The 14,258-nt window shown below is 42.2% G+C and overlaps 1 protein-coding gene across 1 annotated transcript in view; it reads right to left on the reverse strand.

Annotated features, from left to right (window-relative positions):
• The window catches only part of Adam12 (ADAM metallopeptidase domain 12), a gene marked incomplete in the record, with an annotated part of 345,893 nt that overhangs the window by 65,250 nt on the left and 266,385 nt on the right, over positions 1–14,258 (reverse strand). Inside the window, 3 exon segments of the mRNA XM_005402080.2 lie at positions 5,335–5,483; positions 9,304–9,388; positions 11,925–12,094. Of these exon segments, the coding sequence (XP_005402137.2) occupies positions 5,335–5,483; positions 9,304–9,388; positions 11,925–12,094 (404 nt within the window).

Genomic DNA, 14,258 nt, shown 5'->3' on the forward strand with positions numbered 1-14,258 from the left:
TTCTCTGCCCGCCTTCCCTCCCCGCCGTGGCTCCCTGTTCACAGGAGTTATTGATCACTTTTTAAAGGATATGTAATGGTGCTGCAGTTACATTTTGCAGTTTCTCCTCATCTTTGAGAGGCGCACACTGACGTAGTTAGAGGAGATGCTGCGATACCAGCACCCTGGGAACAGTAGATTTGGTGCTCAGAGGTGAGATTCCAGCACCCAAAGCATGTTCTAGCAGAATCCTGTGCATCGCAGCCACTTACCTGCATCCCCATGACAGTGCAGAGTCCTTGAATTAAGGACCTCACCTTTTGTTTCTGTGTCCCCATCCTACTCCCTAGGTCTGGCTAGCGGTAGCTGCACAGGAAATCCTGGCTGAGTAGATAAGTGGTTTGGTGCTGGTCGGTAGCCACTGCTCTTCTGTCAGCCCCATTTCCTGCTGTGAGGCTGTCCTGAGTCCGAGGCATGGCAGATGTCATCTCAGCTATCATTAGAGAAGCTTGAGCTTGGGTGGAGGCCTGCAGAGCCAGTGGCTCATCCAGATGTGCTGCAAGTCCAAACAGTTGTGTAGCATGGAGGTGTACCAGGAATGTGTCCTGAATTGAGTTACATGGGATTGAATGAACCAATGACACACAGTGTGGGGGAAGTAGCATGGTGTGGCTTTTTTCTTCGATGAGGTTATTTGATTTTGGTGTGGGGATGTTATTCCTGAAAGTTCAACCTCATCTTAATGTGAATTATTTACACCTCTGCAGAGCAGGGAATAACCCTGGCTTGTTTATTTTTTCAGTCAGTGTTCTCTGTGCTCCGTTCCTGGTTGGCAGCTGGGGACACATTCTATGCTTAGGAGCCATTTGCGAGTCTGGACTAAACAAAGCCCAAACTGGTCCAAACCCCAGTCTAAACGTCATTGTGAAAATGGTGGCAGCACGTCATTTCCAATGACACAAAAGAAGGGGAAGGTACTTTCTGGGGGCTTTTTGGTTGAGTCCCTAAAGGACATCTCCTGCAGGGATGGGAAAGAGAATCTTACACAGAATATTCTCACAGTGAGTGAACAAGCCCTGACAGCTGGATGTGTAAGTGTACGTGTGCTCCAACCTTAGGGACGAATGCAGAATCCTTCCTCTTCACGGTTTACGAATGCCTATTAATTACGCTTAAAAATAAAATTACAGTTTATATGCTAGTGCTTTTGCTTTTACAGAAAGCCTCTTCATTTGGCAAGCTACCGCGGCTCAGCTGTTACACGATCCCCTAAAAACTGAGGGAACTTGACGAATCGATCATATTCCTGTGTGAGCAGAAAATGCTCAGTGATTTTCCACTGCTCTTGAGGTCCAAATCCGTGTTCCTACCGGGGTGCACTGGGCTTCACTTGACCTGGATCCTCTTCATGTCTGTCCAGCAGCACCCAGCAGCACTTTGCTCTCACGGCCAGTCCGCTGGCCTCCTGGCAGCGGGGCAGCCCCCTTCAGGCCATTGAACACATGTGTCCCGAGCTAAACTCGCTGCTTCAGTCCTGTTCACAGGCTCCCTACCTGCTTCCTTCTGGTCTTGCCTCAACTTCCACTTCCCATTTTCAATCCCCTTCACCCTCGTTATTTGCTTCCTTCACAGCACTCCTTCCAAGCTGCAATGTCTTCTTTGCTATTTTTTCCAGTCTGTTTTCTCCCCATGTTCCATGAGGGCAAGAGATGCACCATCCTGTTCACAGGTGTCTCCCTAACACCTACCCAAGAGCACTGTGTGTGGCAAGAGCTCAGTTAAGGTGTGGCAGACCCGCCACATTCCCCTGATGAGATGACCCTGGTACCATAACTCTGCTGTTAACAGAATGTTTTCTGCAAAAAATTTAAAAAATACACAAGGCTAATTTTTGAATGCAAACGCTTGCTTTTTTTCACCCTAGAATGTGATGTTTATTCTTATGCTAAATATTCTTTGCCTTCAAAAGCATTCATACCACTCACAATTTTCTTTTCCTATGAATGTAGCATACTCAGCCCTCAGTCCTGCAAGACCAAGTGCTCCAAGAAGCGCACTAATGGGAAGACTCCCCTGAATTTAACTCCCACATCAGCCCCCAGATATAGCATTTGCCAAAGAGCAATTTCCAAGACAGGTCTTACATGTTAACTATCCAAAGACACAAAGCACACACTCTCATACACACAACAAAGACTCTCCGTAATTAATGGTATAACTCATGAGGAAATCCTCACTGCCCGATCCTGCCACAGAAGTCATGACATGCACATTCAGACGACTCTACGTTAGATCTGCAGCCCTTCACATACACTTTATCAGTGTTGGCAGCTGGTTAATGTTTTTACAGTTAGGATTCTGAAATGCTTGATAAAGAATAAATCAGGTATACTAGGGGAAATGTTCCCCTTCCTTAAATCACCATGGTACTTGGTTCTGTTTGATTCTGAGACTTTAATAGTGAAGCAGTTACTGATTCATCTCTTTCTGAGTCACCTTTGGGGCTTAGACTTAATTAATGCACATTTGGAATACCTGGCCTCCACGGCTAAATCAGTAGTGACAGAAGAAGTCAGAAGGAAAGTTGCTGTTGGGATGTGGGTTGGTTTAGAATGAGCCATTCTCATGAAATTGGACATGTTGCCAAGTGACAGTTATGTTTTACTAGAAGGCTTTCCCAGCAACCAGGAGTAGGAATTCGGAAAAAAGTCGTTAACTTTTTGATAGTTCTGATGTCCCTGTGAACTACATGATAGTAGCACTGCCTTGCATTTGGGGAGTGATTTGTAATGTCCACAGGCACGTGATCTCATTTAATCCACTTTCCCATTCTCCTGGGGATATCATGAGGTAAGGGAACCACCATCTGAGATAGTGCTGGAGCAGCTTGGGAAATTCCGCCAGGAGTGATGGATGGTAGGGGCTTGCCGGGGCTGCCTGGCTGCCTCCTCGCTGTGGGCTTGTGTGATTAATTCACCCACTTGCTTAGGAAGTTGCTTTCCATCTGAGAAAATTAAAAACACCACTCTCTGGACAGGAATGTGGGATCATAAATGAGAACCAAATAGAAAAGATTTACTCAAAAGCACAAGCTCAGCAAAAGAGAAAACTTAGAAATTGCTAATAAGGTATAAATCAAATAAAGCCTATTAGCAATCCTCTCGAAGGGGAAAAAGGCCTTTCAAATGTTTTGTGGAGTGCTTAACAATACCATTTCAACCTGAGGTGTTCAAATATCTGCAGGGTAATTTGGCTTGCCATTCAGCACCTCTGTGAAGATCTGCCAATGGTAAGGGCTTTACACAAAATGATACAGAGTACCAGAAAGCCAGTCTCCCGGATCATGATTTTTAAGGCTGTAGGGTCTTCCTTATCTGTGGGTTCCTCACAACCATGAGTACAGAAATCACAGGACTTGTTTATTACATGAGCAAATAAGTGGTTAGGAGGATGGATGGATGGGTGTTTAAAGACAGACCCACTGATTTTACTGATGACGCACCCCAGTAAGGCTCAGAGAGGTTGTTCATTTGCCTGTATTGCTAAAGACAAGTGGATCAGAATTTCAGCTACCATGTTTCTCCAGTTCAATCCAGGGTTCCAAAGGTTCCTTGCTTCCATTTGTTTCCATTATCAAGAATTAAAAACATTAACAATACTGACTGGCAATATGATCTTGGTCCCCGGGAACCATTTCTGGTGCATGTGTATAAACAAATATATTTGTTCCCACTTGTTAATCAGGAAAAAAAGGCACAGGAGTGCTTGAATGAGAAAGAAATTGCCGTGGCCACTTTATGCGTTCAACAAGAACGAGAAAGCACAAAGAGTCCTAAATTGCAGACTCTGCTGGGCCCCTGCCATGTTGGACACAGATGCCCCTGGCTCAGGGGCATCCCCACACCCTAAGAAGGAACTGCTTGCCCTGTATGTCCAATGGTTATGCTACTTCTGTTTAGACATTTTAATGACAAAGAGCACATTCTGTTTCAGGGTGGCCTGTCTCCCTTTTGGAGAGCTCCACTGTTCGTATCCAGAGCGTCGCAATATTTCACTTCCTGTTGGTACTGGCCTAAGATATTTTCACTTTGGGCACAGGTCCTTGATTTCCATCCTCACAGACTCAGAGATCAGCTCCTTCAAAAAGGTTTGGGTGACTCTCTTGAATTATGCCTGGACAGACTCCTGAGCGAAAAAGATAACGTGGAAAGCTCCGTGCTAATGGTGGTGGTGGACACTAGCAAGTGGTAACTTGCTGTAAGATCCATCACCAGTGGCTCACAGGAGGTGACAATGACCTGAAGTGGGTTGTGTGATTCTGTTCAGTCTTTATTACAGCAGCAACTGCATGCCCTGGAACACATTTGGGAAGAGGCCCCAGGCTATTGCTTGTAAAAGCATAACAATCTGTAACAATCCCTATTTGGGGACTTTTTGATCACCTTTACAGGTGTTTACCTCATGCCATGCTGTGCCCTTGTGGTAAGGCTTTGCAGAAGCTTATCTTTGGGCCGTCCGGATATCACTTACTTTTTGCTCCCTGTATCTTCTTTCTGCAAACCTGGAGAGTAGGCCTGACTTGGAAAGGTCCATGAAGGTAAGTGTCTATAAGCTCTAAAGTTTTAATATAAGAAGATGGCATTGAATTTTGTACCTATTTTCCCTTACTAATGAGAATCTCTCTAAATTAGCACAACATTGCAGTTTGGGATAGGTCCCTCAAGGTATAACAGCACATCTGAATCTCTAACCACCCCAGGTTGCATCTGTTTCTTTCTCATTCAAGGGGTCCAGTGGTATTAACTTTCTTTTTTCTGGTGGAATCAGGTCTGAAGTTTCAGAAAGGCATTAAGTAAGGAAGGACAACCTTATTTACAGAAGCAAAACAAAATTTTCTTTAAATCTGTAAAATCTGGTAAGGTGATATGGTGTTGGGCAGGGATACTACAAATCCTCAGGCTACCACTGAACATTAAATATGCCCCAGAGCCAACAATGAGCAAGGAAACACCTTCTCTCCAGCATCCTGTTTGGACACATGGTCCATCCAACACTGTCCAATGGGTTTGCAAGGCCTTCTGATGGTTGTGATTTCTAAACAAAGACAGCACCCATCCCCACTGTTCCCAGGGAAGAGGACAGCCCTCACACCATGGGGCCTTGGAAGCTGGATGCACATGACCGCGGAGTGGCGTGCTCCAGCCTTGTGACTTGACAAGGAATCTCTTTTTGGAAGTTTCCATGGAGACTCTGGCAAAAAAACTAGGGAGAATATTTTGGTTTTGCTCAAGTGTTTCCCAGTGCATACTCCAAGCAACGCATGACCCTCAAATCTGCGGGAGCCTTGGTACTTGCCCAGTGGAAGGGTTCATGATGCAGCCTCCTTTATCGGCAGCCATTTTGCAGCTGCAGCCCCTCTCCAGGGTGTCGTGGTTCATCCCGAAATTGTGTCCCAGCTCATGTGCCAGGGTCACGGCCGCACCAAGGGGGCTGTCTGAATGGTCCTCAAAGAAAACACAAGAGCACAGACATATAGTTCACATCCCCTCAGTCGTTTTTGTCTCTGTCCTCCCTGCTCCTTGGATATTTACCTCTCACTAACACCTGACTAAATTAAATTCCCTATGAAGGACTGGTATAGGCCGGTTATTTACTTGCAAGTTAAAAAAACTGACATCTTGCATTAAACCAATGTGGGTTTTCTTCTGCTGAGGACTACAGGAGTCATGTACATGTGTAAGATTCTCCATGAAATGATCATGACAATGACCTTCACCATGCATCCTTCCATCTCTCACAGAATAGTATACCACCGAATGAAGTAAAAAGTTGTTTTATATCATAGCAAGAATAAGCTCCCAGGATATATAAGTACCATTTTACCACCAGCTGAGAGCATACTGATACAAAGCTGGCAGTAGAAAGCATGCTCTGTGACATTCTAAACAAGCCCTGAGCAATTCTGAAGGACCCTGTCTCTTCCCGTTGACCTGGAGGAGGAGAATACTTGGAAAGTTCATGATAACTGATAATAAAAGCTGGACACACGAGTAAAGACTCATTCATTGAGTTCAGATGATCATCCAGTTATATCTTATTCTCGCTGGTCTTTTGGGTTGTTGGGTTGACTGTGGAAATGGGCAGTATCCTGATTCTCTGACTACTGTTGGGGTTCATTTAAGCTTTTGCCTGGCTGTGGGAGGTGTTTTCTCTCTTGAGTAAGCACTGCTAGCCACTGCTAACTTAATGAAGTGCCTGGATGGTGTGACTCAAGTAGCTACTTAGGAATTAACTGAAGGATATTGGTATATATCCTCACCTAAAATTCGTTAATTAGTGGATGTGATTGCAGAAATCGTGCCCCTGAATGGCATTTTTGAAAAGGCCTGCACACAACGGAGTAAGGAGGGTCACTTGCTTGAATCTTGGTTTGTGCTGCAAGGAAAGAGGTTTTCAAAAAGGCATTCAGGAAACTGTGATGCTGTAAAGAACACTGTTCCTGACGTAGGTAGTCTTTGTGAGGTCTCTGGTTAAAGGTATGTTCCGGTAGGTTCTCAGAGATTTGTGTGTGACTGTAGCTATCTCTCTCACAAGCCCTCAGGCTATGAAAAGAATGGCATGCTAAGGAATCCAGTTATTCTTAGAACAGATGAAATTCCTAATAAATTATTTTGTTTAGATTACACAGTTTCCTGTTGTAGAAAACATTACAAATATGTTTCAGGAAATCAATTCTTAAGAATAACACACACTGGGTGAAGAGAATGTGGCTAATCTAAAAATGTAGAGGGCTGAACTTAGCATGTTTTGACATAAAATTCAAGCTATTCATTCTCAAAGAATACTTTTGTATCACTGAATATCACAGTTTTTAGATTATCAAGTTATGGTACATTCATTCATGCATAAGTAATGATAAACAGAATGTCTCTTAAGAGACTCTGATAGTTTACATTTTTAACAAGGAAAAAAAATCAGTCTTTTATTTATGGTATTATCTCCAAGTCAGAGCATTTTGTGAACAGGTAGATATAAAGGCATGGCTTTCATGTAACTAAAATTAATGATTTGCTCTATCTTGAAAAAATGGAGAAGCAGGACTAGAAATAGTATTTTGAATTTTATGAAGATTTCTCCTTCCTTGCCACATTATTTCCTTTCTCTTAGATTTTCCCTTATGAGTCACATGTACAGTAAGTTCCCGACTTACAAATGAATTCTGTTCTAGGAGAATGTTCATTAAGTCTGACAAAGTGAGTTTTATACACCTTTGACACAGATATGTGTATTGCTTTGCGCTTCCTAGCAGTCTCCTCCACGCCGCCACTGCTTTTCCTCTTGCTTCCCAATGTCCTGGGCTCTGACTGAGCCCTGCAATGCTGTGGACTACAGCACTGTACAGGACGCACGCAGCAGCATGACCGTGATAGTGTCCGGCAGACACAGGAGCTACTTCTCTGATTTGTTCACACCTATATCTCCGAGAGTTCACAACTCAAATGTTTATAAATCAGGGACTTACTGTAGTACCCAATTTCACCTTCGAGATACAATAAGAGAAAGTATAGAAATTTTAGATCTTGTAGGGACATTGATTTTGCTCTTTTCATGAATTCTTATAGAAATAAAAAGTGCTGTGTGCATTATTCACCCTATTCGATACTTCTCTTATGTGTGGGATAAATAAGAAATTTGTCTAAAGATAATGTTTACTGCTCTCATATTGGCAAGACTTATTTCTTTATAATTAACTTTGGCTTTGACTTGATTTTCATGGCATTGTACATGAAATTGCTTCATATTTCTCATATTCTTTTTCAGACAGTTTAAAAAAATGTGTTTGCCTATATACTTTTAAAGAAGGAATCTTGATAAAATGGTTCAATGGAAAGAATAAGGGACTGAAGCTCAAGAAGCCACTTAACATGCTCAGATGGGTTGCAGGATCGCGTCAGCACCACACAGCAGCAGGCGCTGCCTTGATTATGAAGAGTTCAGCTCCAGCTCTCGAAATATATTTTTGCCAATTTTAAGTGGGAAAGTCAGTAGCAACTAACCATGGAACCATGAAACTGAAAATTATTCCCTCTTAAAATTTCACAGGCTACTTGGTGAAAATACAGTTGTCATCTGACTTGAAATTAACCTGGCACCAACAAAAACCAGACTTTCCAATGACTTCTGTGGTGGAGATCACCTTCGGGGTTTTCCTCTTGAAAGGAAACCAGGGGGCACGTTCAAGCCAGTGGTCCAGAGTGGGTGCAGTCCCCTCCAATAGCCTACCCGCTGAGTGCATGCTTACATTAATTACCAACCACTGCACCCAGAGAGGAGGAAAATGTTTATGTATGTTCACTAAGAAGATTAGATTAGGCAGAATGTGGAGAGAAAATAACAGTCAGCAGAACATAACTCCTTTCACTCTTCACTACAACTGCACATTCACAAACATTCTGTTTGAAAAATGTGGAGGAACCCACGGTTTCCTGGGAGGGCAAAGCTATGTTTGTTTAATAGAGATGGAGGAAGGACTCTGAGGATACTCCCCGTCTGAGGGCTGGTTTGGGGAATGCTAGATTTTTCAGAGCAGAGACAGCAGAGTGAAAAACCCTTCTCGAACAATCTGAGGGGCTGCAGGAGGAGCTCCCTGTTGGGCAGCCTATCAAAGTGCCCTCCCTCTGAAAATCGTAAGAAACCCCAAATATTCTTCCCATTTTGTTTCCTTTTACAAACATATATAGGCCATATGTAAGAAAGTTATCCTTGTAAAGCAATAAACCCAAGGTCTTTGCCTTCCAAGAATAAGGTTATTTTAGAGACAAATGGTACACTGGCCAGAAGGTATGTAAAGCATTTGCAGTGGTAGAGTTAAAAACCTCAGACTTTTGGCTGTTGGGCCCAGGCAGAACCATCAGAAAATTACTTGAACAGTAACATTTGGTCAGACCACAGTCTGTCCAAAAAGCTGAGTGATAAGGGCAACCCCAAAGCCCTGGCTCATCCCAGTACTAGGAGGAATCTGGGGATTGGAATGCTTTGACCAAAAGTTCCAGCAGCAAATTTTTCACCATAAAAGGGGATGATTTCCCCCACTGAGGTTTTTTAATTTAATTTTTTAACATACCCACCTTGTCTGTGTACAATTTGTATTTTCTAAACAATCCCTAAAATACTGTGGCCTATACATGATTATAAACATGGCTAGGGTAAGAACAGTGTTAAAAGGAACCTTAAAGGAGCTAAGTTTACAATCTCTGACAAGAGTAGGGATTTCCTGGGGAAACATTACCAAGAGAAGCCAGCTCTACGGGGTCCTCAGCTTACCATGACAACTCCTCCGGACTGTTCTGCAGTGCACATGCTCATGATTGGTGCCATGCCAATGGTGGTCCCTTGAAAATAAACCCCACTAGGAAACAAAAAGAAAGACTTTCTTTAGTATCATGTAGAGTGCATGCATTTTGCGATATTTAAAATTCTGTTGGCATGCTAGCAACAGAATATGCAACTGTGAAAACAGCTGCATGAGAGTTATGCTCACATGTGATTTTTGGGTTTTTCTCTTTACATTTTATTTCCAGTTGCATCATGGTTCCATGATTCTTGTAGAATGTTGTTGTCTAGACTCAGACAGAAATCAGTTATTATTTCGCTTTTATAGGTCACTGCCTGCCTATTTTCTGATAGAGGGGGCTGCTCCTTTCAAATGATACTTGCTGACAGAGAGGCCAAAGACAGGCACTGAGAATCATTGCCGGTAAGGAAATACATTAGGTGCATTAGTACATTTCTGTCATAGCTGAATTTTGCTTTCCTGTGTAACTCACTGCGGTCCTGCTGGAGATCTGAACACCTTCAAAGTGTCCTGCCAATATAGCTTGTCAAGTTGAAAGGGGCAGAAAAGGGATTTTTGTCCTGGATCCAGGGTGGAATAAGTAAGAACATACAAAACCTCGGCATCCAGGAGGAAGCTTCTGGAAGGGGGCTTGAGGCTTCAGCTTAGGCTTCCTCCTATCTAAAATCTTAATCTGCTCATGAATCTAATGATAGGAGGGACCTGTTCAATACATATGGTGTTAAATCCAATCATATATTTTGACTCTACTTTTGAGAAATCGATCAACTTACTCATGCTGTATTGGTCACGTGCATGTACAGCTAATGTGAATATTGTTGGAAAAATGAGATATTTTAGCTGTGGCCAGTTGGACAGAGACAGTAAATGTATAAAAACCCCTTATCTATCTATCTATCTATCTATCTATCTATCTATCTATCTATCTACCCATCCCCTTGCAATCATCTCTTGGTATCCATGAGGGATTGGTTCCAGACCCCTCTTCCCTCCATAAAAGGTTACAGATGCTCAAGTCCCTTATATAAAATGATAATATATTTGCCTGTAACCTACACATACCCTCTCATATAATTTAAATAATCTCTAGATTACTTATAATACCTAATGCAATGTAAATGTGATGTAAATAGTTGTTATTCTGTACTGTTTAGGGAATAATGAAAAAAGTCTAAACATGTTCAGTACAGATGTAGTTTTTTCATGCATATTTTCTGTCTGAGCAAATTCATAGATATAGAACCCTCAGAAGATATGGAGGGTCGCATATTTGCAGCACTAAGGATTTCAGCATTTGTGTTTACATTCAATATAAACCATATGAATAGATAGAACTACACATGTCTATAAGTAATAAGGTTATAGAAGATGTTAATTTATTTCCAGATGTTCAAATTGGACAGATTCCAGTGGGGGAAAAAATCAAAACAAAAACACTTGGACTCAAAATATATGAAATCTATTTTAATAATTCAGAACTAATCAATGCATAAAATATGAGGCAACCACAAATACCCAAGGAAGGAAACCCCCCACCATGAAAATGACCAAAATAGATGACTAGGGGGTGCCAGCAGCCTCCGTGCAAATATAGACAGTTTCTAATGTGAGAATGGCATAGGACTGGTTTTTGACTTTCCATAGATGTTCAATAAGCCAGATCTGACTTGCCAAAGAAAATGCCCTCTGACCCTGAAGCTTTTGCTTCCATAAAGTAAGTCATATGAACATAGAAGAATCATGGCATAAACTGCTTGAAGATCCAAATGAACAACTGCCACCTTTGGAAACATATACTTTGTACCAGTTCAGACTATAATAAGGATGCTCTTTTCTTTGAATTATAAAGGTGTTGTAACATCCCATCATACATTATGTGAAGTTATAGCTATGCTTTCCTTCATTTTTATTAACTTTTCAACACAAGTTATTCTCTGAAATTTTCTTGAGTTCCGTTATCTTCTCAATAGACTGGAGACTTTCCAGAGCAAGGAATGTACATGTTGGTCATCATGAAGTTCTACACCTCCGTAGCACACTCTGTTTCCTACCACGTGGTCAATATGTACCGATTAAACACAGGACACAAAGTCGTGCACTACACTGCTGGGACTCTGAACTGGGGAGCCAGGCAGCAACAGCTCAGAGAAGCAATGAGAGCTTTTCTTCTCTGGGCATCTGACAATAGTCAACCAAATGTCTGTCCTTAAGTCTTGTATAAACATGTAGTTTTCATTAATAATACATAAAAGAAAATGGGCCTTTTTAAAAAATAGCCTATCAGGACAATTTTATATCAAGACTAAGAGCAGAAAGCTAGTATAGAAGAAAACGTCCAAGTTATGGAAGAAGACAATGATACTTCTGCAGAGAGACAGACTTCCCAGGTATGCAAGGGAACTTTCCTAACAGACCTGTGATTCCAGATATGGATGGTGCTGCCCCACCGACGTGGGGTAAAAGGCCCCTTGTGGGAGCCGTGTGCCCTACAGAAGGGATTGGAGCTTTGGGGCTGTGCAGAAGCAGCTAGGAGGACAGGTTGTGCAAAGGACACAATTTCTTTAAGCAAAAGGGAGTCAGAAAAACCTACCTGATAAGCTGTGCATTGTCATGGGATTTGCGAGGTAGAAGCTTCATCTTCCTCCAGTCGAGAAACTCATGGAGGCTGGTAAACGGGTCCTGACTTATAGGGCATTTGTCGATGTCATTCCACACTTCCACCCCTACCAACACTATTCGAATGTTCAGTGATCTGTAAAACTGAGGAAACCAGACATTCTTGAAGTATCACATTAGTGAGAACTTGAAAATCCGAACAGATTGCCTTGCTTGAAGTTTGCTGGCATACATGAGAACACCATCTTTGTGCCTTTATGCATGTGGCATTAGAATTTAAGAAATATCTGAAGTTCTTGATGCAAAGTGATGCATTAACTGGATTCTCAAATGTTTACTGATTAGACACTACAGTTATTAGCCTTTTTACTGTTTTTCTGTAATTGCATGAAAACTCATTTCAGATGATTCATTGGTGATTTAAATGTGCACATAGATGTACATTAGAGCTAAAGCCTGCCAGTTAATATCCACTGCAAGAAAAACAATGAGTGGATTAGGATCTTTTAGACACTTCTGCCAAGGACAATAATTTGTTCATTTTAAGCAAAATGTTCTGCCTATGAGGTACTGAAAATGAATCTGTATTAATTTTTCAGCAAAGACTCAGCTTTGGCTGACACTATCATGTTCTGTCACCTACAATCAATGTAGGAGGCTTTAATTAAATGAACAAGTCAAAATCCTTCAGGATACTAAAGGCATGAATGGAGCCTTTCTTTAGGAACTTTAATGACTCTTCTCCCCTCTGCCAGAAGTTAGCTCAACACTGGTGATATGGAAAGATGTGCTAAAGGAAGCCCTTCTCGTGAGGCAAAGCTTCAGGCACACCACAGGAAGCTACTCTTCTTATCGCTCTTCATACCCCACCTTCAGGCCATCACAGCTTCAACCTATAGCCTATGTTTTCCAGGAGATTGTCTTGAGGCAGGAGGGAAAAACCAGTGCTCCAGTGGCCGAGTGATGCTTCTGTCTCACCTAAGTCTAGATGGGCAACATGAGGGACTGGAGCAGAGGAATGAATTTCCTGTTGTCCTCAACTACCTCACTATGCCATGTACATCCCTCTGACAGGCAGACTGCTCTGCAATAACAGTTGAGGGGGGAAGGACACAGGGTTACCTGGTTGCTTGTAAATTTTTTTAATGCCTACGATATACGAAGGAGCATGCAAGAAAATGTCCTTATCTTCTGAGACTCCAGGTAGCCAAGGAGTAAAATGTGTCTAGAGATAGCAGGCTGATCCAAGGCCAAACTCTAAGTTCTATCTGTAGTTGCTAGAAGCATCTGGCTAGCATGTAACAAAATTCATAGAAGCTCCACATTTGAGAGTTAAGCACCATTCCAACGCAGTAAGTTAAAGTTCAAGAAATTCCCCAAAGATGAACATCTGACCCCAGAGTCTAACCCATGTAAGGCAGCTCATCTTTTTCCTCATTGGCTCCAATAGTCATATGGTGAGCACCGGGTCAGCAGAAGAATACACTGATGATCGCAGTGATTCAGCTTAGTTCCAAACAGATAACAATTACATTAATAATTTAATGAGACAATTACATATCCGAAATGCTGCCCAATAGTATGTTTTTAATCAAGAATCGTTTGACCTGTGGTATCTACTTGCAAGCTCCTTTTGCCAGGCATCTGAGGCAAAATTAAGTTCTTGGACTGCCTTGAGCTCCATATGCACATGTTTGGCTGGGTCCTTTGTGAGATTACATTTTCAGCTGTATCCTATACAAAGGTGACAGTGGTCAGAAAGCAGAAATATAGGCAATCCCATGCTGAAGCTTACATCAGCTTGCTAAGAGACATTTTCAGGGCCAGATACCTTGAGAGGGCTCTAGAGTTGTTATGTGAGGACACTGCTGTGCAGGAGTATTGCGTGAACACAGGAACTAAAGTCTGCAAGAGGCTAATTTGTCATTGTTCCTCAGCACCAGCTTTGTTGCTTATTAATCAGGGAGCTTTTTATAATAATGAAGGGGTTTGAATTGCTACCTATGAGTGCTGTCAAACCGTGTGCTAGGACAGTTGTCTTCCTAAGCAGAATATAACATACAGCCCCCCTCTTAAAGTTAGTACCATCGATTAACTGCCGTGTGTGCTAAACTTACATCAAGCCATTATTCATTCATGGTCCCTCTACTGCTGGCTCTGTATATTCTTCCATGGTTGCCTCTGAGTTCCTGTTGGTTATTGTCAGTAACAATGAACACAGCTAACAATAACTAATGCTACTATGTTCTACTATGCTCCAGGCCTGATGCTAAGGTACTTTTTGCAACTCAGCTTAGTTCTCAGAATG

Source organism: Chinchilla lanigera, unplaced genomic scaffold, assembly GCF_000276665.1.
Source record: "Chinchilla lanigera isolate Chin_1 unplaced genomic scaffold, ChiLan1.0 scaffold00076, whole genome shotgun sequence".
NCBI classification, from domain to species: Eukaryota; Metazoa; Chordata; class Mammalia; order Rodentia; family Chinchillidae; genus Chinchilla; species Chinchilla lanigera.